Genomic DNA, 25,161 nt, shown 5'->3' with positions numbered 1-25,161 from the left:
GTGGGGGAATTAAATACTACAGCTAAGACCACATTCCTGTGGACACTTTATTACACACAGTGGGATTTTACTTCTGAGTAAATATGCATAGGATTGTCCTGTTAATGGCCCTTCTGTAGTACCAGGAAGCCATGTTCTGATATGTGGGTGGAGCAGGAAATGATGTCACAGAAATGGAATTGTTGGCTTGTTGGAGTGTAAGGTGTTGGATTGTTGGAGTGTAAGGTGAGAATAATCTTTCTGTCATTTATTAGTCATTTTATGATAGGGACCCAAACTCTGTGCTTTTGGAGGGGAGGTAGTGGTTTGGATTCTTAAAGTGGCCCCATTGAAATGAAGGAGGATTTTTAGTCCTTTTGATTTCCGTGGGTGTGCTCTAAGCCTGACTATGTCTGGATCCAACCCAGAATATAGTGCAAGGACATCTGTTGTTTGTCTGAGCTATATTTGAGAAGCAGGGGAGATTTTGTAGCTTCCTACTGCACTTCTTTGTAAATCTGTTCTCACCCTAAATAAGTCTCTTCTGAAGCATGTTGCTTTCTTGTTTGCCTTTATTTGTTTTGACAACTTTGCCAACATGTTATGGCGATGTCTGGCTTTCTAAGCTTTTAGTAAATCTTGATAGAACTGAAGATGTACAAAGTAAAGCCAAAAGGAGAAGATTACGCAGTTCAGTCAAGGACAACTACAACAACAACAACAACCACCCCAAACTTGCTAGATAAAATAAACTTCAAAAGTGATGATACATTCTGCATTTCATAAACTATTTTAATCTTGTTCTTTAGGGAAGATTACATGGTTCTAGATTAATAGAACAAAATTGTGTGCACAACAAAGAATTTCCTTAGCCATTGGATGATGCTTCTGTGATTCATAGGCATGGAACTTGATTGCATAAACACGATTGCCACCTCTATCCTCACTTGAAGGGTGACATTCATAGCAGCCCCAGTCAAGTGCAAAGAGAGATCTAAGGGATACTGCATACCATATCAGTCCTTCATCAAGCACCTAATATTGAACCATTGATCTGAATGGGATTTAATTGTGACTCATTTATTCTGGCTTGTGCTTGCAGAGAGCAGACAAAGTTTGTCTGTCTGCGGTGTGATGCACACATTCAGCAGAGCACACGGGATACTACCAGCTCAGAGATACTTGAGGCAAATCTTATCTTTGAATACTCTCCCGTGTGAAAACCTTTCTAAATGCTACAATGCATCTCTGGAATGCTGGAAAGGGCAAATTCCGTGCTACAGATTATCTGGAAAGGGATGGAAAAATAAAACTTGCAACTGTAAGTCTATGGTGAAACCACTCTTGGAATACTGTATACAGTTCTGATCATGGCATTAAAGGATATTGTAGAGCTGAACAAGGGTGGAAAAGGCAGCTGGTATGATCAGAGAGTTGAGTCCTCATTAAGGGTTTTTCAGTTTTAAAAAGAAGCAATCGTGGTGTGTGTGTGTGTGAGAGAGAGAGAGAGAGAGAGAGAGAGAGAGGGAGAGATATGTGTGGTTAGCAAAACAAGAGTGGGCCTTTCTTGCAGGGAAACTTTTATGACTATATACCACATGTCCTATTTAGTTTTGTAGGAACTTTAATAGGACACTTCCCTTCTTCTTGACACTTTTGCTCAGCGTTAAGCTCGAAGTACAAGAGAAGTTCCCTGAAAAGGTGATTGATGATAGAAAATACAGCATGTTTGAGGTAATAATAATAATAATAATAAGGCCAACAGTTTGAAACATGCTGTTTCCATAGAAGCTTTTTATATTTCACATATAATTTAAATCACACAAGCTATCTGCTCTTTGTCGGAATTGGGGGTGGGGGGAGAGAGGGATGTGTTTGCCCAATAGGGGGCGCCTCTCTTCAGCATGACATAGCACAGGTCAAATGCTTTGGTTCACAAAAATATCCTGAATCACACAATGGTATCTGATTAGGATTTCTACCTTCCAATGTTTAAAGTAGCATGGGGATACCAATACCCCATCTGACATGAAGGGTTAACATTTAATGTGCATAAAGTATACAGTGGACGCTCAGGTTGCGAATGTGATCTGTGCAGGAGGCACGTTCACAACCCGCAACACCGTATCTGCGCATGCACGAGTTGTGATTTGGCGCTTCTGTGCATGCTCAAAGCGCGATTTAGTGCTTCTGTGCATACACAACCACCAAAACCCAGAAGTAGCCTGTTCTGGTACTTCCGGGTTCAGCGCGGCACGCAACCGGAAAACACACGACCTGAAGCGTCTGTAACCCAAGGTATGACTGTAGTGAAATGTATATTGTAGCCTATAGCAGATGCTAACGTTCACCTTCCAAAATTAAAGTGTAAGAAATTGTTTCTTCCCCCGTCCCCTAAATTAGACTTTGATTAGTTATTTATTTAATTTCTGGAGATATTTAAATCTGCTAACTCGCCGAAAACTCTTCCCTTGCTGTCTAATATGTAGTTTGAACAAGAAAACTAAAAGCAAGTGTTGCTCTCATGCTCTCTCTCTCTGCTATACATTTTTAATGTCTCTATGTCTGATGGTTATTTTTAAAGGTCTGCTCCAGATTCTAAAGTAGCCTTAAAACGGCTGTCAACACATTACAGAATAAACAGAGTTGCTGCTTTCTCAGAAGTCGATAGAAGAAATAGAGCGAAAATGAATACAATTTGTTACAGATCTAGGTAACGGAGTTTGGAGGTGCAAGGGCACCCATAACTGCTAGAGTTAGGGACAGTTAGAAATTAATAAAGGGTAGGATTTAGAGAATATTTGGAGTACTGAAGGGAAGAAATAAATAAACAAAAACCTAAGACCAAACTAGACATGAAGTCAATTGCATTAATGAAACTAATTGCATTTTAAAATGATGTAAGTAGCTGTGAGGAAGGAAGCCTGCACAGCCTTGCAAAGGTGGAGGACTGTTGGGGGTAGGGAAGATTTAATACATTCTCTGCATACCTGGCCTCAAGAAAAACTACCTCTCCAAAGCTTGTTGTTTGCATTTTAAAGCAAGCCCTCATCAGCAATGCAGTATTGGAGTGCCTCTCATTGTAAAGGCCAATTCATGTGGCCAAAACGCTGTAGTGATGCCTATGGGAAACAAGGGAGCAGAACATGAGCTCTCTCCCCTCGTGTGGTTTCCAGCCTCCCGTATTCCAAAGCTTTGCTGCCTGTCTATCCTACAGAGCTGTGGATAGACAAGGTTGGGTCTGCATAGCAGTAATCTTCTCAGATTTGCTTGTGGCTGCTCTGTAGTCCCACGCTGATGTGAAAGATCTACCCTATGTATCAACATAGACATCTGCACTGGCATAGGGCCTTCTTGGAGGTGAGTAGTCAGTCACTATGCAACAGCTAGTGTTGTGAATCAGACTCTTAAGTAAGCTTCCTCCAGCAGGGTAATATTCAGATGGAATATTAACATTCCAGGTGCATTGGAAATTATTTGAATACACATTTGCTGCATTCCAAGGCATTTGTTTTCAGCACAAAGAAGAGATGTTTGAACCACATCCACCATGTTTAGAATGTTTTTGCTTCACCAGCCTTCACTAACCTGATGCACTGCAGATATTTTAAGCCCCCACCAATCTTGACCTTTGGTCAAGTGAGCTTGTAGACCAAAACAGCTGAGGGCACCAAGCTGGGGAAGGATGGTCTTCTGTCTTGATAAATTGTCTATATTTGAACTTGGTCTAGTAGACAGAGATGGATACAATACCAGCTTCGACTTTGCCTAGGCATCTTCAAGATCTGTGCTCAACGAAGTTTGTAAAACCCAGGTTTTTCTGCAACAGCATGATCAGCACCTTGGTTAGCACCAAACTGCCTCTAACTAGATGCCAATCATCAGGCCAGTGTAGGAGTTCTAGGTTTTGTAATAGTTTGGTTGCTTCTTTTCTCTACACTGCATCTGTAGGCTGCTCAGTTCATCTCCTTTCCATCTGAACATTGTTGGTCCGTTGGACAGAAGCAGAAAACATTTTGTGGAAATGAGCTTGTCATCTGCTACTGTTGGTGGGGCGGAGGTGGGGGAGCGCCATTGTGCTGTAGAGAGGATTACAGCTTCCATCTGCTTCATAATGTAAAAAATGTGGGTAGGCCTCCATCTTCAGAGCTTTGAGTCTCCAATGAATAGTGGCAGTTCAAGGTTTTTGGTATTTGATCTGAAGCATTGCCAGACGTTTGTTTTATCATTTCATTTTCTTAATAGGCCAGCACCCCTTGCCATGTGAGCAGAACATTGACTTGCTAACTTTAGCACTATGGTATTTAGAAGAAAGAGCATATTTAAAATGGACATGCAATGGTAGTACAGTGGTACCTCAGGTTAAGTACTTAATTCGTTCCGGAGGTCCGTTCTTAACCTGAAACTGTTCTTAACCTGAAGCACCACTTTAGCTAATAGGGCCTCCTGCTGCCGCCACACTGCCGGAGCATGATTTCTGTTCTCATCCTGAAGCAAAGTTCTTAACCTGAGGTAATATTTCTGGGTTAGTGTGTAACCTGAAGCGTATGTAACCTGAAGCATACGTAACCCGAGGTACCACTGTACTTATGGCACAAATTTTCCATACTCTCTCTTAAGTCATGTACTTCACAATATATCTGTACAGATATGCAGCTGTAGATTAGTTTGAATCATAACCATGTGCTGGTACTTAGGTTGCAAGGCAAACTTTGCACGGCAGTCACTGAAAAGCTCGACCTCATGAATTTCCTCCAGTCATGCAGCTTTTAAAGAGCACAGGATCCCCTCCCAGAAATAAGTCTGACAATTGTACCCTCCTCTTACATTTGCAGCATTGTTTTGTTTGCTTGTTGCATTGACATTGGCTCTATTGTGAAGAACCAAAACCCAGAAATGCAGAACCTGGCATGAGATATTAGTGGAATTGGACTCCTTGTCTGCCAGTGACACTCAAATAACATGTAATGGTTCCAGAACCAACTGGCTAAGCCAAAGACTGCTCCAAACACACTGTATGTGTACAAGTACATTTGCATGCACACAGATCTAATTGAAAGACCAAGAGTGGAGAAAAAAGGCAACAAAATTGAGTGGCTGGAGCATGATCTGGATCAAGACTACAGCAGGGCAATGGGCAAAGAGCTAAAGCTCTGTCACTTCCAACTATGATCCCAATCTGGATCAGGCATGGAGAGTATCACATCTAGCTTTGCCTCTGAGGTGCTGATATTTTGAACTGAGTACAAAATTTCATGTGAAAATCAGGGCTGGGTTAATGTGCTACTAAGGAGGAACACACCTAAGCAAGATCAGAATAGGAAAATATGTCACCTGATTATTGCTGAACCTTTTTATCTGCATTAGTTGAATAGTTACTTCCTGCTAGGGATGTAAGCAGCCAGCGATTTCTGTCCCTTCCTTGCAATCAGCGCTGTTTCCATTCCACTACTCTTCGGCTTCTGCTAAAATCTGTGTCATTCACCTCACTATTCACTATGGCCAAAATGTAATGTAACGAATGATTCATTTCATTATGTGATTAACTTCAGTACATCTCAGTGGAAGAGAAACATCAAAAACCATGCAGAAAATAACAATTATTTATGTTGTGCTTGCAGACTAAAGACACAATGAAAAATACCGCTCATATTCACTTGTGTGATTTGTGTTCCTGACCTCGGGCAAACATGCACATTGTGGCCATTTCCACTCCCAGTTCTGTTTCTGACAGAACTCTTTGGCACCCCTGCTTCCTGTATTATTTTGCTGTACCCTTAAAGTTTGGAGTCACATGACGCTGAGCAGAGTCATACTGGGGTGTTTGGTTTGGATGGAGTCCAGCCAAAGAGATGAGATAATGGGAGCAGTAATTAGCCGATGGGAACCTTGACACCACACAACCTTGTACCTTGAGTACAAGGAACGCAGGAAACTGCCTTACAGTGAGTCAAACCATTGTTCCACCCAACTCTTTATTATCAACACTGAATGGCAGGAACTTTCCAGGGTGTTAGGCAGAAGACCTTCCCGACGTAACTGGAGGTGCTGAGGAATGAAGCTGGGATATTCTGTATTATAATCCCTGTGCCCTGACACTGAGCTTTAGTCCTTCCCCAAGATTGCAAAAGAATTTCCGCTGTTTCTGTCAAGGCCACCACAGCATTTGAACGAAGTGTCTTTTTTCTTTTTCTTTTAAAGAGTTGTTTCTGTATATGAGAGAGGAGCCTTTTGTGAGGGATGTTAACCTACAGCCAATTTAATGTCTGAAGCAAAACAAATCTTCCGTGACTGTATTGGGAAACCTAACTTGGATTTAAAATAAGGGGCGGGGGGAGGCTTGTAATCATATTTGAAGGATTTTCTAGCTTATGCCAAATCCAACATGGGTTAATTCACTTGACTTAGTTTTCCAATCAGCACAATCTTTTCCTGAGGCCTGGTCAGGAGGTGGTAGATAAATCCATGACTGTGCCTCCCTCACTGACGGCTTTTCAGAAAAACAACAACCGTAAAATCATTGGGTAACTACATAATACAAATAATTTGTAAACCTGCCCCCCTCAAAAAGATTGTATGTCTACTGTCTTGCATTATGCCCCACAAAACTATGTGAAAAAGCTACTTTCAAATTAATGTAAATTAATCGGCATAAGGAGATTTGGAGTTAATTTCTATGGACTCTGTTTTCCGCTCCTTTGAGTCCTCATCCAGAGCCTTATCATTTGACCTCTTCACCTCAGGAGAGGTTAAGCAGTTGCTGTTTTAACATAACTGTGACTATTTGCTTTCCTTCTTTCCTTCTTTCTTTTTTTCCATATCATTTTTATTAGTTTTACAATAATACTTTCCATTGCAATGTCTCCTCTTATATTACACATTTTGGCTTTTTAGGGCCCTGACTTCCTTCAACCCTTCCTTATGATTTCCTATCTTTCATTTCAAATTTCTGCATTTTCACTATTTAACCATTGCTTTAAAATCAAAAACATTAAAATATCATACATTCTTATTCTTATCTGCAGTGGTTTTTGTACCTTCCTTACAAAACTTCTTGCAATCCTACCAATGTATTTGATGGAATACAATTGTCTTCCAAATAATTTACAAATTTGGTCCAGTCCTTGATGGAATACAATTGTCTTCCAAATAATTTACAAATTTGGTCCAGTCCTTGATGAACTTTCGGTCCCGCTGTTCTCGGATTCTTCTTCTTTCCTTCCTTCTTGTTCCCAATTAAAGCCATTTTAGATGCTACTGAAGCACAAATATTGTAGCTGTGTTGTACCTGTCAAATACTTTGACTTTCTGTGATGGCACTGTTGCACGCCACCCCAAATGCTGAGCGGTGAGAGATTCTAAGTGTGCCACGCCCTTAACCCAGGGTTTGGTTTACTCATAATGAGGGACAATAGAATTATTTTATTTCATTTTATTTTTGCATTGGACCACCCTATCCTGAAGAAAAATAGATACAGCCATGATGACATCTATTTTATTTAGCAGGATTTACACACACTTACTAGAACAAAACAAAACAAAAAGCCCTATAAGCAGTTTATAAACAGCATTCTCTGCATAGAAATTAGTGTACTACATTATGTTTGTAAGCTCTTACTTGACTTTTCCTTGGGTTTATTTTTTTGTTATACATTGTGTTATATGAAGTCTTTGGAAATGATATTTTTTATTAAAGCAGCAACACCTCTGTGGAGCTGGGGACTTGTGGTGACTCTGTGGAACTGGGGCACCAAGTAGCCATATCCTTGAGATTTACAAACAGGTCAAAGATCTAACACATCCCACCAAGAAAATAGGTGTCAGACTGCTTTCCCATACTGGTGGAGCAGTGCTGACTTCATTGGGAAGGATGCCATTTATTCAAGCACTAACACCCTTCCAAGAGTAGATTCTAGGTCTGTTCTGGCTTACATGGCCTGAAGATGGCCTCAGGCCAAGAAGATTTGGCTGCAAGTCAAGTGGGAATTCCCTTTCAATCTGAGAAAAATAAAATGGGGCTTAGCCAAATCTGTTACATCCATGTCTCTTTTTTTAAATGTTGAAGGCTGTGTTGTCCTGCTTCCTGAAGATCAGATGCTAAGGCCATGTTGAATGGATGGAATAAAGTTTTACACCCCTCTTGGTGCAGCGGCTGTTCCGCTTCAGGCTCGACAGGCTGGGCTGTAAATCCAAGCACTCGTGTAAGAATGAACCAAACAGTATTTTATTGGCAGACAAGCAGCAGTTTGCTTCACACACTGGAACAGCTTGTCTACAGCTGATGGATCAGACCAGCTGTGTTGGGCCGCTTTGAGTCTGCTCCGTGATGCTCTGGCAGGAATAGACAATCACAAGAGTTTCAATAAAAATGTGGCTGCATTGTTGTTGTTGTGTCTGTCTATCTAGACACAAACACACACACACACACACACACACACACACACCACAACACCAGCCATGCACAAGCAGAACAGACTTCCACCTGCCCTAGCGTGTTATACAAGTGGAAGTCAGCTTGCTCAACATTTGAGTCTGCCATTGCATACCCTCCAGCATTTCTCCAATGAAAATAGGGACGTCCTAAGGAAAAGCGGGACATTCTGGGATCAAACTGGAAACCGGGAAGGCTTCTCTAAATCCAGGACTGTCCCTGGAAAACAGGGACACTTGGAAGGTCTGCCCTTGGAAACCACAACTGAGTTTTCACATTTGCTAATCCACAAGTCTTTCTTCCTCCTCCTATGCAAATCCTGTAAATGTTTGTCACTTTTTATTGATGGAGCGAGTATAGAGTAAGAATCTCGCTAAAGCAGCATCTCTCAAACAGTGGGATGGAACTAGCAGTGAGCTTTGCTTCACCTTCTGGTGGGCCTCAGCCCCAAAGCCTATTCCGTGCCTCCTCACTTGTTGTAGCCTTTTGTTTGGCCCAATGGTAACACCAGCAACTCCCCAACTGCTAAGGAAAGGTGGTCAGGAGGAGATGGGAAAGAAGAAGTCTGCTTCCTCTGAGGAGAAGGGGTGAGAAGAGGTGTTGGAGGAACTTATAAAGAGAAATACACTAAATATTTCACTTTAGAACAATATACTGGGAATAGAAAAAACGGGGATGAGAGAAGAAATATGTTATAGAAGAAGTGAGTGTAAAAAGAACAGGGAAGAAAGGATCAAATAAACTGGCAGGGGCAGGGAATGGAATACAAGTTCAGTGTGGCAAGAGCAGGCAAGAGAATTGCCAGCTGATTTTGACTCTGCCTCCATCCACCATTGTCTTGTGACTGGTTGCCATGAGGTAACTGGTGGGCCTCATTAATTTTCAGCCCCCTCAAGAGGATCTTGGGGATCAAAAGTTTGAGAAGCCCTGCACTAAAGCATGTTCACCTACAACTAGTGCTATAATTGTCTTCTGGAGATTGATTACAAATGTGCAGCAGTGTTGTAGTCTATGTAGACCCTTGTCATAAGAACTCCCAAGAGATCACTGCTTTGAAACTAAAAATAATGAGTTGTGGCCATAGTAACACATTGGCTTAGAACTGCAAATGTTACATGATAAGATAATAGCTGATACCTGTTTCTCATAACAACCCATAGTAATATACCTTATAAGAATTGCAAAGCAATATTTGAGACTCACTATCCAGAAGTTGTTGAGACACGGGTGGCGCTGTGGGTTAAACCACAGAGCCTAGGACTTGCCAATCAGAAGGCTGGCAGTTTGAATCCCCGCAATGGGGTGAGCTCCCATTGCTCGGTCCCTGCTCCTGCCAACCTAGCAGTTCGGAAGCACGTCAAAGTGCAAGTAGATAAATAGGTACCGCTCCAGCGGGAAGGTAAACAGCATTTCTGTGCGCTGCTCTGGTTCACCATAGAATCATAGAATCATAGAGTTGGAAGAGACCACAAGGGCCATCGAGTCCAACCCCCAACCAGAAGTGGCTTAGTCATGCTGGCCACATGACCCAGAAGCTGTACGCCGGCTCCCTCGGCCAATAAAGCGAGATGAGCGCCGCAACCCCAGAGTCGGTCACGACTGGACCTAATGGTCAGGGGTCCCTTTACCTTTACCTTATCCAGAAGTTGTGTGAATGTGATGGGCAGTGAAATAGTGAGTGGATGCCCTTAGAAGCTTTGAGAACTTTCCAAGATGATTTTGTAGGTAATGAAGCTATTATAAAATGACAAATGATTATAATATGACTATGATACCCACATTAAACGAGGAATCAGTATTACAATAGCCAGCCCATGCCTATGACCCATTAAATTTCATGCAGGTGGTCAACACATCTATGGGCATGTACAAATGTTTTATGTGTAAGATTCCTTCCCACTGAGGAAAGTTGGAGGAAAGATTGTGCATATCAATGTCCAAGTGCATGTGCATTCTTTCTGCATTGTCCATTACAAATCATTCAATTACAGTAGCAAGGATTTTACAAAGGATTCCATTGGTTTGAAACAAGGCCTGCCAAAAGTGCTTTATCTTGGGTGCAAAATTATGGTCACCTTTTCCCCACTTCCACATTGCAGTAGCGCCTTTTTGCATTTGCAAAAGCTCTTTCTGACTGATAAGTTCTCAGCCGAGATGCAAACCCAACTCTGCTCTACTTAAGACTGAGAAGGTCCAGTCACTACTTGCATCTGTGGCTACCAGAAGGGTTATGATACCGCCAGCTACGCTCATCTGCTGTGCTCTGACAAATATGATTGAGGAACCATCTTGAGGAAACCGAAGAGATTCTCCTGCAACCTGCCATATAAACTGGAATGAGGGGAGAAGTGAAATTAAGAGCAGGCCCCAAACTTTTATGTTAACATATGCACATGACTATTACCTGAGTAGCGACTATCAAGGTCCTGCAGTAATATGCTGATGGAACAAGAAAGCGGCAGTAGTTCTGAATTTATTATTTATGTGTGCACTGCAGACCGTGCTTTGGGGGATAGCATTAATGGTGATACATTTTCAGGCAAACAGAGAAAAAGGCTTTCAGCCAACTTCATACTGAAACCTTGAAGGAATAAAACAGGTCAGAGATGAATATTAAATTAACTCCTGGCTATCTTCCAAAGTGATTTGGCCTACTTAGGAATCAACAAAAATGAAGAAAGCTTTGCTTCTTCACATCCTGATTTCTCCAGGGAGAGCAGAGCTCTCTGCATGGATTACAAACTCAACCCGATTCCGTAAGTCAACAGCTTTGTCTTGTACACGTACACCCACACACAGCGTATGCAGCGGAATAAATAACTGTATCGATTTCACAGACCGTTGGCAATTGCAATGCTCTCTGATACGTAAAGTACATGTTTATAAAGAGGGGAGAGGGAAATTGCAAGGAGGGTCTTTGCAAACTTTTTGCAATAACACACTAACAAGGAAGGGGGCAAAGTGTACTTGCTTTTCCTTTTGCAAGCAGCCTGTGTTGTTTACCCTATATTTGGTGAATGGCAAACTCATTGTACTGAGACACTTTCATGCAATTTAGCCGTTATACCATTGCAGTAGAAAAATGTATTCAATATAAATGAATGAAGCACTACAGTGCTAACCTTGAGTGTGAAGGACGGAGAAGATGAGACAAGTGATGTCCTGTATCAAGCTATATAGAAAGCTATATAGAAAGGTCCGGTGACTTCTGTTTCAGTGTATCTGAAGAAGTGTGCATGCACACGAAAGCTCATACCTAGAACTAACTCAGTTGGTCTTTAAGGTGCTACTGGAAGGAATTTTTTTATTTTGTTTTGACCATGGCAGACCAACACGGCTACCTATCTGTAACTGTATCAAGCGATGCCCATACATGTGTAATTCAGAACTAAGTGAATTGGAGGAAAAGTTCATTTGAAATCCCAATATTTATTGAGCAACAGCTTTATCTCCACTATAGCCTTCCTTGTCCAGTGATAGAGGTGAAGAATAATTTAAAGTACAGGAGATTTGTTTTGGAATTATGATCAAGAGAAATGGAAGCATCTCTCATCTACAGAAGGAGCCAATTAGAGTGGTCTCAAGAGATGAGCTTAAAACGTGATCCATCATACTGTTGGAATATACAGTCATACCTCGGAAGTCGAACGGAATCTGTTCCAGAAGTCCGTTTGACTTGCAAAACGTTTGGAAACCAAGGCATGGCTTCCAATTGGCTGCAGGAAGCTCCTGCAGCGAACCAGAAGCAGTGGAAGCAGCGATGGACGTTTGGGTTCCAAAAAATGTTCGCAAACCAGAACACACACTCCTGGGTTTGCGGTCTTTGGGAGCCAAAACATTTGACTCACAAGATGTTTGTCAACCAAGGTATGACTGTATGTATAAAGTCAAGATGTCTCTTGATACAAACATTGGAGAAAATCCTCTCCTACAGCCACTCTAGTTATCACTTCAAATTTTACATTTATGACATGGGTAATAATAGTTGGGTTGGACAGAGTATAGTATGATAATGACTTCACGTGTGTCTCTATCACTTCCTATAAATGCATCAAAACTCAGGGCTACTTGCAAGCAGAGAAGGCTATTAAAATTTGTATCGTGTCAGGAGTCTGACCTCTAGTTGATATGGTGGATCTGCTTCATAGACTCCACAATATTTTTGGGTCGGACTGTTTTAACCTGCAGGTACAGAAGTGTAAGCTTGAAACAAAATGCCATAATTCTTTGCTATAATTCTTATTACATTTTTATTGCGCCTGCCCTCTTAAGTTGCTCCAGGGCAGCAGGCGTGGTTCTCCCCCTCTTCTCTTCATCCCTAAAACAGCACTGTGAGAGGTGAGAGAGAGTGACTTTGCACATTTTCATTTTTCATCGCTTACTCACTTGTGACTCTTCCAGGTTGGCAAACATACTGAAAAGTGTGGAAAAAAACACAGTTCCATAAACTGGCCTCTTCTGGCATTTGAAAAGAAATAAAAGGTTCTCCCTCGTCCAGTAGTCTGGAGGTCTGTTTATGCAATCCTATCCAAACTGCTGGTTAATTTTGAGATGTGTGCAAATGTGCGGCAGATTGAAGGAGACCATCAAAGTGACAGGCCCCAGCTTGCTGAGTTGTCCAACTCCTCAAGTTATTTTCCCCATATCTGGATGGGTTGTCTGCAGAGCAATTGCATCCTTGCCATTAACAACACGGAATTAATTCACTGCGGTTTGTTCAGGCACCGAGAGCAAGTATGTTTCCTTTGGTATTTGAGGTCACTTTGAGGGGAAAGCAGACTTGTTGATATTTCAACCTTTTAAAAATTATTATGACTTCCTAAAGAAAACAAAATGTCAAGCACCTTTTCCTTCCTTCAGCATGGTTTTTGTTGGGGGGGGGGAGCCTTCTTTTTAAAAATAAAAATGGAGAAGTGGCTAGAAAGATCCTGAAGCCAGGCCTAAATAACATTCAGGGCAGGAGGATTTCGTGTGTGTATCTTGTATCTATCTAGATGTACGTTCTACATCTGGGATAGCTAAACTGTTTTGCCTGGTGATCCAGCAGAGATGATCAAAATCTCTTCACCAATATAATAATCAATCTGATGACTGGGGAGGAGGTGGTTTCCACCAACTTCAATGTGTGACTACTTTTATTTTGTTATTTTTTTTGCCACCACCAAAATAAGCGGGGGGCTTGGAAGGGGGTATTAAAATTTTCTGTGGAGACTGAACAAGGACTTCCAACTAGAAAGCAGCCACTGTAGATTTTCATAGATGTTTAAATAAAATCTGTTGGAAGGCACGCAATCTCTCCCCCTGCCTTTGTTTCCCTTGATTTCATCTCTTGCATTGACTTATCTTTGTAAGAAATAAAAGAAAAACAGGAGGAAGGGAAAGAGCAGTCTGTGGGGGCTACAATTACAAGCCTTTTAGGAAACTGTGCATGGCTGTGTAAGCTGCTGATTCCTCTTGTTTGGATGGCTGAAGTATCTTATCTAGGTCATGTTCTCCAAGCCCGCTGCCTCTGTTACAGCCAGACTTTCTGTTGACTTGGGCTGTCTTAATGCATCAGAGAACCTCTGCTATGCTTCAGTTCCTGTTATGAATCCAAGTTGCACCTCTCAGCTTTTGCTTAGACAACATTTTTTTTGCGTGTGCTTATCATTTACAAAGGAGAATTCAGATTCTCATTGCGCTTTTCTTACTATAATACCTATTTCTCTGTTTACTTAATAATCATGTCTGATTTGCTGCCTTCGCCCCTCGACACTGTTTCTGCATGTCATAATCCAGTTACTTGACAGCAGAGGTGAGAGATGAATCATAAAGATCAGTTACGTTGCTTTTGTGTGTGTGTGAAACACTATCTTGAAATAAAGGAAATGAGATGGAAGAAAATTTAGGTCAGGGGTGAGAAATCTTGACCCCAGGGCTGCATTCATTCCCTCAGGGGCAATTGGTTTGAGGCCTGGCTCCATGCCACGGTTGGGCGGGGCCAAAGCCCAAAGTGGGAAGAGCCAGTACTTTCCCCATTTTCTCTCTGCCTTTCAAACCACAGTTTCCCCCATGTTTCCTTTTATAACTATTGAGTTTTAAGCAATATTTTGCATGACATAAAATATACTTCCAGAAAAAAGGAGAAACTTAGCACTGATGTGCATGTTAATTGCTTCCAGAAAATATATATATATGTTTGCATATTTTAATACACCCAGAACATTACAGAAGTTTTGCATTGTAATTGCCCCACAGTTTCCGTGGAACATACCACTGTTGCTCATGTGATGAACTTTGGGGTAGTATTTCAGCATACTGTTCTTTCCCGCCATTTTCATGGGTGAATCATAAGGGGTCAGAAGCACTTGTGCACATGAAGGGTGTGATTTTATTCTCTGCTGTTTCAAATTGTTCGAAATATGCTATTTTATCCCCCCCCCCTTTTTATTTGCTTTTACTAATGGCAGAAATCTATTGTGGAAAGGTGGAGCATAAATCTTTTCAAACAAACAGTGACAGAAGCTTCTGAATTTTTCTTTTAGTCTCCTTCTCTCAGGTAAATCTTTTCTCATACTTCTTGGGAACCTGGGTAATTCTTTCCAGACCTGTCACTTAAGCAACATCTTTAAAAACACACACACAGAGAGAGAGAGAGAGAGATTCCAGAGATTCTTTCAGGCCACAAAAGAGTTAAACCTCCCCTCCCCCTTCCACCTCCATGCGACAGAGAGTGAGAGCAGTAGGATTACTGTTCACTCTTCTGATTTACCATTTATGCTGGACGGTGAAGAGATTAGAAAGACCCAGTACTTGGGCTGAACCATGTGCTTGTCTAGAAGGGGAAGCTGGAGGGCGTGCAGATGTTCATAAAAAATCTGTGCCATGCGTGTTTCCTGGAGGGATTTCCCCTCGACCCTCTGGTCTCCCCCTCACTTCTGCAGGTCAGTTTGCACATATCACTGGGACTCTGAGATTCAGAGAACAGTATGCAGGAGAGGCAAAGCCTGTTGGGCATTGGGAGATTTTCTTAAGAAGCACAACAAAGTGATCAGAAATGGCTCTGGGCTGCTGTCTGCTGAAGAATGCAGGTATATATATTTATATATATAAATATACTCTTTTTCTTTGTAGACAGGGTTTCTGTGTAACCGGGAGATAATAAAGCACGCTTTCTCTCTCCCCCCCCCCCCAAACTCCTCCATGCAAAACTCATTTGCTAAGTAAAGATGTGGGAATCTGTGTTGTATTCTAGCAGTTTGTTTGTTTACAAAATGTATTTGCTGCTTGAGAGCAGATGTTAGCAATAAATAAATAAAAAACCATAAAGATTAAAGCAGAATAAAATTAACCTCGATATAAAACAAACAAACAAAAATCACCAGCAGCAAAACATTTATACAGCAGGACCAAAAGCATGAGGATGTTGTAACATTATAATACCTGGAAGAATAAAAAGGTGGTCACCCAATGCCAAAAAGGTGAGTACCAGGTGAACCTCCTTGGGTTACACAAAGAAAGTGTAACTTATATATCAGCAACAGGCATAAATGTGGTTAAAAAGTTTAACACATTTTTCGACTTTGCTTTTTGCAAGTTGGTGTATATTCTCAGCCAGTGAGCAATAAATATAATTTTCTGTTATGACTTTCACTTAATAGATGCTCCAATTTTATAGATAGATAGATGATAGATAGATGATAGACAGGCAGGCAGGCAGGCAGGCAGGCAGGCAGACAGACAGACAGACAGATAGATGATATAGACATTCTGAGGACCTCTGTTGCTTCTCTGTAGCTGACTTGTACATTCAAGGCAAGCTTGGTTTTAACTGAAAGTCATTAGTGGTTGGTTGGTTGATTAATTGATTGATTGATTGACTAATGCAGCAATCTATTCAAAACTCTTGAACAAAAATGATAATTATGCATTTATCTATTGAGCATTGGTCACTTTTAATTTAAAGAATCGGAGCATTTCAAAAAGCACTACAAGAAAGTTAACAAAACATTCCATTAAAAGATAAAATCCATTTAATATATGGCAAAAGAACCACAACAGCATTAATAATTAGAAAAGGCTCTGCTGATTAAAAAAAACAATAACCCCAAAGTCTTCACTTTTGGGTGAAGCTAAAGCATGAAGGTGTCTTTGTGACTCTCCTTGGACAGAGAGTCCCAAAAGGTGAGTACCACTGAAAATATGCTCTGCCCCACATCACCTTTGAAATTATTTTACAGAGTGGCTAGTTGCTTTGAAGGATTTCACAAAAGTTTATATAAAACAGCTCAACTGTGAACTCATCTACTACTTTAAAAATAACATCCCTATGAGAGAAACAAATCTAATAGATATTTAGATTTGCTTATAGATACTTAGGGGGGAAATTAAGGAGATATTAGAAGTGGCATTTATATTATTGCTTGAGATAACGCTACTAAAAAGAAATGGCTCCCCCTTCCACTTCACCTCAAGAAAGCCATTCCCCAGATATTGCTAAATGAGTCACCTTTTTAAAATGCAATCTGTGTTGTATGGCTGTACAGCAGGTTCAAAAACTTATTTGCTTGCTTCTGTCCTTCTCAGACCCCTTGAGCAGAATTCCTAATGCGTGGCCTTGGAATGTTTTCCTGCCTCTGTAATGACTTTGTCAAAGGGAAATATTCAACAAGTAAAAATTTGTCCTTAGCCTCAACAAGGAGAGGAGCTGTACCTACCAAGCCCTATAGCTAGAGGTTTTAAAAAGAAAAATGGTTTGCATTACAATATTCTGGTCACAATGGATAAGACCTATTGTGGCATTCCAAAGAGGGAACAAGCGAACCAGCCCCATCCCTGTTACCTTCTGCGTGTTCCCATCTGCAGCAGGAAGGTTAGGATAAGCAGTGAAGCCTCTGGTTTGGAAACCTGATTTCCCAGGGTTCCAAAACACGAGAGGCTCCACAAGCACAGGAGACTTCCTCACTGCTGAAGGTGCCCTTCAACCTGCAGGTGCCAATGAGTGTGGTGGCAGAGTTTAGCATGCCTCTGAAAAGTCACCCTTCCTTGCCTATTTAAGCCCAAAATTGAACACATGATTAGGGCTATAGATGGCCATTACATCTGAACCTGCTTGCCATTCAAACCAGGGTTGATCCATGGTTTGGAGGGCAAACCATAGTTGTGGTTCAGATGTAATGGCGAATGCGTGGGTGAGCTTTGGAATTAAGCCATGGCATGAATCAACCCTCTGAGCTCACCCCTGTTTATTAACACAGGAATTGCTTCCATGGTTATGGAAATACAAGACAACTCCTGCGCCTTGAGATGTAATCTGCTGTGTCTAATTCAGAAAATGTTCAATTTTAAAACATGTTGATAGTCTCATTGATTAGAGATTTTTTTTTAATACAATAAATTCAATCTACTGTGCAATCCAAAGCCTGTCTCAGCAGAAGTAAGTCAAATTCAGTGGGAATTTACTCCCAGGTCAGTGTGTATAGGATTGCAGTCATAGTCACATACAAACCATTATGCTCAACCTTAAATTTATGCCATTTTAAGCTTAGAGTGTTTTTCCATGGACAGTGCTGCCTGCACTACCAGGGCGCACTCTTGCTGACCTGAAACTGACCTAGTTTAGCAGCCTTTGATGAAAACAGTGTGCCTGGTACCTTGGAGCTGAATGTGTACAGCCATAAGGGATTTTTAGAGTGGGGTTACAACTCGTGTCAGGTTGACCTTTTCCGAACCCAACCTATGGGGGAAAAAATACAGTCAAAAGTAGTATCAGGCCAAACCCCATCTGCCTTGGTTATAGGTTATCTTTTCACATGTGTGCTCTGAACTTTGATGACACCTTAGATTAGAAGAGTTGGTACTTCAGATCTCAGGTGTTGGTCCCCTTGACAGCCAACCATAAAGCAAGCTGCATGCTTTTGTGAATTCTGTTGAATGATCTGAATAATAGCATTAAACAACTCTTGATGCCAGCTCAGTGTCCTAGACTCTGATTCATAAGCTCTGCTTTCAAGAACAAGAAACCAAATGAATGTTTATTATTTCCTTAATTGCTGGGTAGAGGTGCAACATTAGATTGGACTAATGACTTTTTTTCTTGCTCCTTAAAAAGAACTATTCTGGCTTTACTGTGTTGTAACTGGGCTTTTCCATAGGTGGCCCACTAAACAGGACCTCATAGCACCAGGTGGTGGACAGTAGTCATTTTCTGACACACATGCAGAAAGCAAAAAGAACCTTTATAATCCCCCAATAATTTCATGTGTGGTTTGCATACAGTGTTCTTCTACAAAGGAGGAGAATACTCATAAGAGATTCCCACCCATTCCCAATTAAACTTCTGTTGCTGTGCCTTCTGTACAGAACATGTGTGACAGTCACAATGTTTTGCCACTTCCATTTCCATTTCCGTTTCAAAATTGGGATGGCCTTGGAAAAGGATTGGAAGTCAATAGGGTTTCTCTGTGTTGTCTATATTCGCTTTCCTTTTTCAGACATAGAGCAGGGGAGGGGATTGTTCACAGGTGAGATAACCTGTTATTAAAATCCTGAGAAAATGCATTCTGTGTTCTGTGCTGACCGGTCCTATGCTTCTCATTGGATCGGACTCCAGAGCTCACAGTTGTGGTATGGAAGTCACTTATCACAGAACACAGATACATCCTCTTTGGAATGCAGCACAGAGTCACTTCTGGAGACAGCTGATCACTTCAGTATGGGGCTACTCCTATCCCTGTCCCTAGCAGAATACGTTAAGTATGAACATGGGTTCTCTGCTACCATTTTCTGAGCCAGCCACCTTGCTATTGAGGATAGCGCAAGGCAAAGGCTAGGCTACCTAGGACAGGTTAGTCTCTCCTTTGGCCAGAGTTGCCACACAGGCTGAATCCTTTTCTGTGGCTCTCTGGATGCTGCCATTCCACTCTCTATGTCCTGACCACCCATCTGGCAACCAACCACCTTGTTTGTTGCTTTGTTATTGTATGTGGTGAGGAGAGGTAGAGAAGGGATGGGGTGACATAGACAAGAGAGGAAGGGCTATTCAGTCATGTGATGCTGAAAACTCCACCTGCTTTTGGCTGTGGCTCCACCCACCACCTGATCTGTTTCTGCCCATGATCAGCTGCAGCCCTGACTGACTTTAACCCTCAATCAATGACCTTTTCTCAGAAAAAGGTTCCTCACTGCTCCGCTAGAGGAAGACTCCCCTCAGAGGCATGAAACATTTGGATCCATCCTAAAGAGTGTTGGGGAAATAAAAGCTGATTGCTGAAAATCTCTTGTTATTATTTTGGCTGGTGGGAATTCATAGACAAGGAAACAAATGTTTTCCTTTCTGAAACAAGTCCCAGTGGATTTTGATTAATGATGGTTTTGGTTGTTGTGGTTATTTAAGTTTGGCTTGTTGCTTGGTCAGTTTCCAGCACATCCCTTCACTGAGATGCTGGGAGCTTGTAAGATGGGGCATGGGGAGGCCATGATCTTGTTTTCAAGAAGTAATTTCTCTGTGACTCTGAAGACCAAACTTGTCAAACACTGGTCAGAAGAAGGAAACAAATGCCTTGGGGTAGGGCGAGTGGCCAGGGGCCTTCATGGAAACATTTCTCTCTCTCCTTGCTTGATGGAATCCATGGCTGGCCAACAGGAAATTGTGATTTACATTTTCAGCGCACAGAAAATTACCCTTCTTGCAAGCACCCTGCCCTCTGTCTAAAACTAGCTGAGGATGGCCTCTAGCTATTAACTCCAATTGCCACCCCCCTGATAGCCTCTCTGGTAATTTAGAGGTGGGTAATTAATTCTGAACTAAGAATGCGCCTGGGAACCTACACCTGGATAAACTCAGCTGAAATGGGCTTTCATGTTAAAAGCCTTTTAATACAGAAATGAGCTGGAGGGGTGTTTCATTTGTTTTTGTTCTTGCTGTATGTTTTGCCCTCAGTCCTGCATTTCCTGCCTGAAAGCAGGAAATAGTTGAACAAACTAAGGATCTTATGAGAGAGGCAGAGACCTGAATCCCTTTCCTGATTTGCATGTTGCATTCTAGCTCTTATTTACTTGGGTGGCTATTTGATGCACAACCAACACCCCTGGTCTGCGCTTTCCTTTTTGACTGAATAGTCTGATATTTATGAGAATAAATTGGGAATTAAAGTCATCAGATCTTAAGGAAAGGAAAAATTGTGTGCATGGAATAAAAGAGTAGAAGACCTGTGGTGGGAGAAGGAGAAGCTCTCAAAATTCTCCTGCCTGCAGGGCAGCCAAAAGCAACAAAATATTGTTACTGAATTCTGCAATCTTATTGACAATCCAAGCTATATAGCTGGTTTCTCTTTCTCCCCCCCCCCCCACGCATGTTCTTAGGTTCTACACCACACTGGGGACTCAGCAAACAGAATTTTAAATGTGTTATAAGCATGCAACACCAGATGGTGCTGTAGAGCACAAAACTTTTCTATGCGATTTTACATTGGGTTCTGCCCCCCCCCCTTTTGTTATAACAATTTAATTTATGACTTATTTTTGATGGGTTTTTCCTGTGTGTAGATCCACTCTGGGTTAATTGAAAGGATGGAGTTGGATTTCCCATTAGCTGCAGAAGATCAGGAGATAGGGTTCTTCTTTCCTGATATGAAATCTACAACATTTTTTAGAATGCCATTTCTTATTTATTTATTTATTTATTTAGAGCATTTGTATGCCGCTGTTCAGCCAAAAAGGCTCTGACTGTGGCATACATTAAATCAAAACCAAGACACTCCCTACCTGTAGGCTTACATTCTAATAAATAAGTAGATCAGAATACAGGGCTTTCTTTCTTTCAGCCGGAAGTTACCGGAACTTGGTTCCGGCACCTCTCAGGTGAGTGCCATTCCCATTATAAGAGAACAAGAGAGGTGTTCATGGTGAGTTCCATGAAAAATAGCACTGTGAAAATACCAACACTCAAGGGGAGAGGGACCAGGAGGCAAGAGGAAAATAAAAACTCAAAACTCAGATTTCTAGGCAGTTGTTCCTACATTGAGCAGCTGGGATAGCTGACGAAATGGCTGCTCCCAGTTGAGGGAGAAGAGGCCTGATGGAGCTGGCCTGTCGCAGCAGCAGAGCCAATGGAGTAAGCTCTGCTTCTCTGCTCTCCCAGTGCTGGAATGGCTGCCTCCAGATAAGAGCTTTCCTGATTTGATTTTTATTTAATGGATAAGCATGTGCATGTGACAATAACATCCTTACTTATTCAAGCCTTTGGGGTGGAGGGGCAGAAAAGTCAAACAAAAGGAAATAATGTGTTGACAATTTGAGAGATGGCACTGATAGTGTGTGTGTTTTTTATTTAAAAAAAATCAGTGAGCAGTAAAGTGCTGACTTGGAGCAATATCTTCATGTATGTATATATTCTATGTGAATCAATTGCTCTCTGTCACATCATCGACATTTACTGCTTTCAGAGACGCAAACTGCCTATCTATTGCCATCTAGTGGCTGAAAAGCAAGTTCTGCATAAAAGGTGGAGTGATGGTATCCAAAAACAGCAGTCGTGTAATACTGTACTGTTAATTAGGAACCATTGGAAACAATGCAAAATAGTTCATCCTGACAAAGAAGGACAATAGCTGTTTTTTTTTCTAACTCACCAGCCTACCTGCCCTTTTTGTCTGCTTTGGAAAAAACGATTGTATCTTTCAGTCCTGGTTTTCTGACCATACTCAAAAAGTAGAAAGGACTGCTCTTCCAGTCAAAAATGTGATCCAGCTCTTTAATCAAAGGACCACAAATTGATATGAGAGAGTGCAAACATTAGAACTCTGCTGATCCCTTAGAAAGCTTACTCAAGCTTTCTCAGAAAACAAGCCAGTCTTGGAGGCCTAATGGGGGCACTTGGAATGTGTTTAAATGTAGACACAAGATCTACACTTTTCTACAGTAAGCAGTATGCACAGCATTCAGTTGCTAATAAGTCTGACATTTCTTTAAAGGGGGAAGGGGAAGAGGGCATGATAAAAGTCTGTTTTTGTATATGAAATTACTGTGCTCAGCTTAGTATTTTTTTGCTGAGGGGACTGGAATAGAACAGATTATTCTTAGGTATACTCTGTATTTTTGGGTGCTTCCAGGTGACCTGTTAGTTGAGCATCCTGATTAATTTGCACAGAGGCATTTGCTCCTGAATGAGCATTCATTCTGATTTGTTTGTGGGGAGGTTAGATGATATTGACTCAAAGCAAGGATTATTCCACACATTCCAATGCATTTTCCTGTCACTTTCTTGATGGCAAAAACTCAGATCAGGAGCAACAAACCTGCTTCCCCCAAAGTTCTATTATAATTGTGCAGCCTGGATTTCCTAGTATGTGACTGAATCCCAGCCAAAAAATAGTGACAGTCTGGAAGTGCCCTCTGTGTGTGTGTCTTACACTGTTTTAAGGAATGTGTTAAACTGAGAGCACTGCAGCTGCTGTTTATTTTAGCAGCTCAGAATATAGCAGTCTAGAACATGTGACTTGCAGGGTTTTTTTGAGATAATATTAGAACTGTGTGGCGGAGAATACTTTGGGTAGAAACTGACAGGAGGTTGAGTTTGCTTGCAAAAATGCGTCTACTTTTGTATTGGAATTGTTATAAAGATGTCTTTTTAAGATGGGTTTATTGTTTTATCTCTTGTTGTTTGCCACCTTGGACTCCTTTGGGAGGAAGGGAGAGGGATATAAGTTGAATGAATGAATGAATGAATGAAGTCTTTGTGATGCCAGGGTTAAGCTGCAGAGGCTGTTGTGTGTTGTCTCAGCACTAGCTTCAGTGCTGGTTGTGCCAATAAGAGAAAGAGCCTTCTCTGTGGTGGCACCCAAATTGTGGAAATCCTGCTTCAGAAACTCAGTCTTCAACTATGAGGCTTCCTGCATTGCAGGGGGTTGGACTAGATGACCCTAATGGCCCCTTCCCACTCTGCAATTCTATGATTCTAGGTGAGGGCTTCTGCTTAGGCAAATATTTGCTTTGCCTTCTGATTGATTTCTCTTTTAGTCTCCCTCCTGCGTTTGCTTTGTGATCCTCCTCTGCTGTCCTTATAAATTTAAAATATTGCAAACCACCTTGAGCACTGTTGTCAGAGTGATACGTTGGAGCAATAGTTCCATAAAAATAAATATAATAAATACATTTCCACATTTCTACCCCCATACTTTTGGTAAGACCTGGATGTGCTGTATTCAGTTAACAAGAAATATCCATGCTATCACATCCAAGATACAGAAGGATCCAAAAGAGAACAGAAGTGGGTGATCAGTACTTCTCCTTTTTTTAATTATAAGGTGTTGTTAGTCTCCTATTTTGGATATATAGCTGCTGACACTCATCACTCAGAATCAGTCATATTTATTTGATGGTGTTACGGTAGTTAGTTCAGCACCAGACCTGACCACAAACCTGAAGCTAACATATCATACATAGGGAAGCATGGGGAAAGAACTCCCATTAACATAACATTTATCAGCTTATGTATTCATGTAATGTTGGTGCTTTTGATTCATATTTGATTCCTACGCCCCCAAAGACCAGTAGACAAGGTCTGGATTTTTGCAGTTTGTGAGTCGACCATTAGGGAGTTGCTTGAATGTGTCGCCCATTCATGTGCACTGTTACATGATGCTTCTGTTCCAACATTTTCATTTCATAAATCCATTCGTGCAAGCTGCGTTATGTCTACCAAAAAAGTCATGTGACGTGGGAGCCTTCAGGGATGTATGCAGCTGATGCAGCATAAACGGGCTGCGAAGTGGGGTGTCCCTCATCAGGGGTCCTTGGCTTACTAGCCAGCTTCTGTCTGTGCTTGCTGCCAACCATCCCATCCATCCCATCCTCTTTCCATCACTGGCAAATGCAGAAGGTTTATGCAGGGGGGGGGGAGCAGGACTTTCCTTCATTAGGAGCAAAGGCAGCCCTATTATACCAAGTCAGATCATTGGTCTATAAGGCTCAGTTCTGTAGATGTTGACAAGTAGCATCTCTCCAGGGTCTCCTACAGGAATCTTCCCCTTCTTCATCTGGCTATGCCAGAGACTGAATTTCAGAACTTGCACATGCAGAGCATGTGCTCTTCCCCTCCACTGTGACACCTTCCCTGTGGCTAGGGCATAGGACAGAAAGTCAAACAGGTAGACATCTAGCCCTCCAGAAGATTTTTAGGCTGCAGTTTCCATATACCCAAGCGTAGTCAGTGGTCCAGGATGATGGGAGTCCAGTGATGTCTGTCGTGCACCAGGTTCTGGAAGCCTGTACAAAACAGATTTTCATTTGCAGTTTCTTAACTGATCTGTACAAATAACAGACAACCCCCACATTTCTCCCACTGAGAAAAGACCTGAGGCACAAGTGAGAGCTCAAGGGGCCAGATGTGTGCTGCTGTGCATCCTTCTTGCCGGAAGTTCCTGCTGGGGCATACGACTCTGGTGAGTTGGCTCATAGGTGGTCATTGGCCTTAAGCAAACCATTGTTTCTGAGCCAGACCCTCACAGCTCCACTGCTTTACAGAATCACTGTTAAGAGTTATTTTATATACAGTGGTAACTCGGGTTACATACGCTTCAGGTTACATACGCTTCAGGTTACAGACTCCGCTAACCCAGAAATATTACCTCGGGTTAAGAACTTTGCTTCAGGATGAGAACAGAAATCGTGCTCCGGCGGCACGGCAGCAGCAGGAGGCCCCATTAACTAAAGTGGTGCTTCAGGTGAAGAACAGTTTCATGTTAAGAACGGACCTCCGGAACGATTTAAGT

The 25,161-nt window shown here is 41.7% G+C and overlaps 1 protein-coding gene and 1 long non-coding RNA gene across 4 annotated transcripts in view; both read left to right on the top strand.

Moving 5' to 3' along the window:
• Positions 1-25,161, top strand: part of NHS (NHS actin remodeling regulator) — a 240,124-nt gene that overhangs the window by 159,440 nt on the left and 55,523 nt on the right. The window contains exon 1 of one of the 3 annotated variants that reach the window (XM_081859046.1): positions 15,328-15,480. The exons of the other annotated variants lie outside the window; for them this stretch is intronic. Coding sequence (XP_081715172.1) covers positions 15,447-15,480 — 34 coding nt within the window. The 5' untranslated portion in view covers positions 15,328-15,446. Of the gene's footprint in view, positions 1-15,327; positions 15,481-25,161 lie in introns of those variants that run through there. 3 annotated transcript variants of the gene reach the window in all.
• On the top strand, positions 15-2,831 carry LOC309340403. The gene is made up of 2 exons (XR_014155976.1): positions 15-225; positions 2,564-2,831. It is a non-coding gene; the product is annotated as an uncharacterized lncRNA (long non-coding RNA).

This window comes from Podarcis erhardii, assembly GCF_964252035.2.
Source record: "Podarcis erhardii genome assembly, chromosome: 4".
Taxonomy (NCBI): Eukaryota; Metazoa; Chordata; class Lepidosauria; order Squamata; family Lacertidae; genus Podarcis; species Podarcis erhardii.
This window is presented reverse-complemented; position numbering and strand designations above follow the sequence as displayed.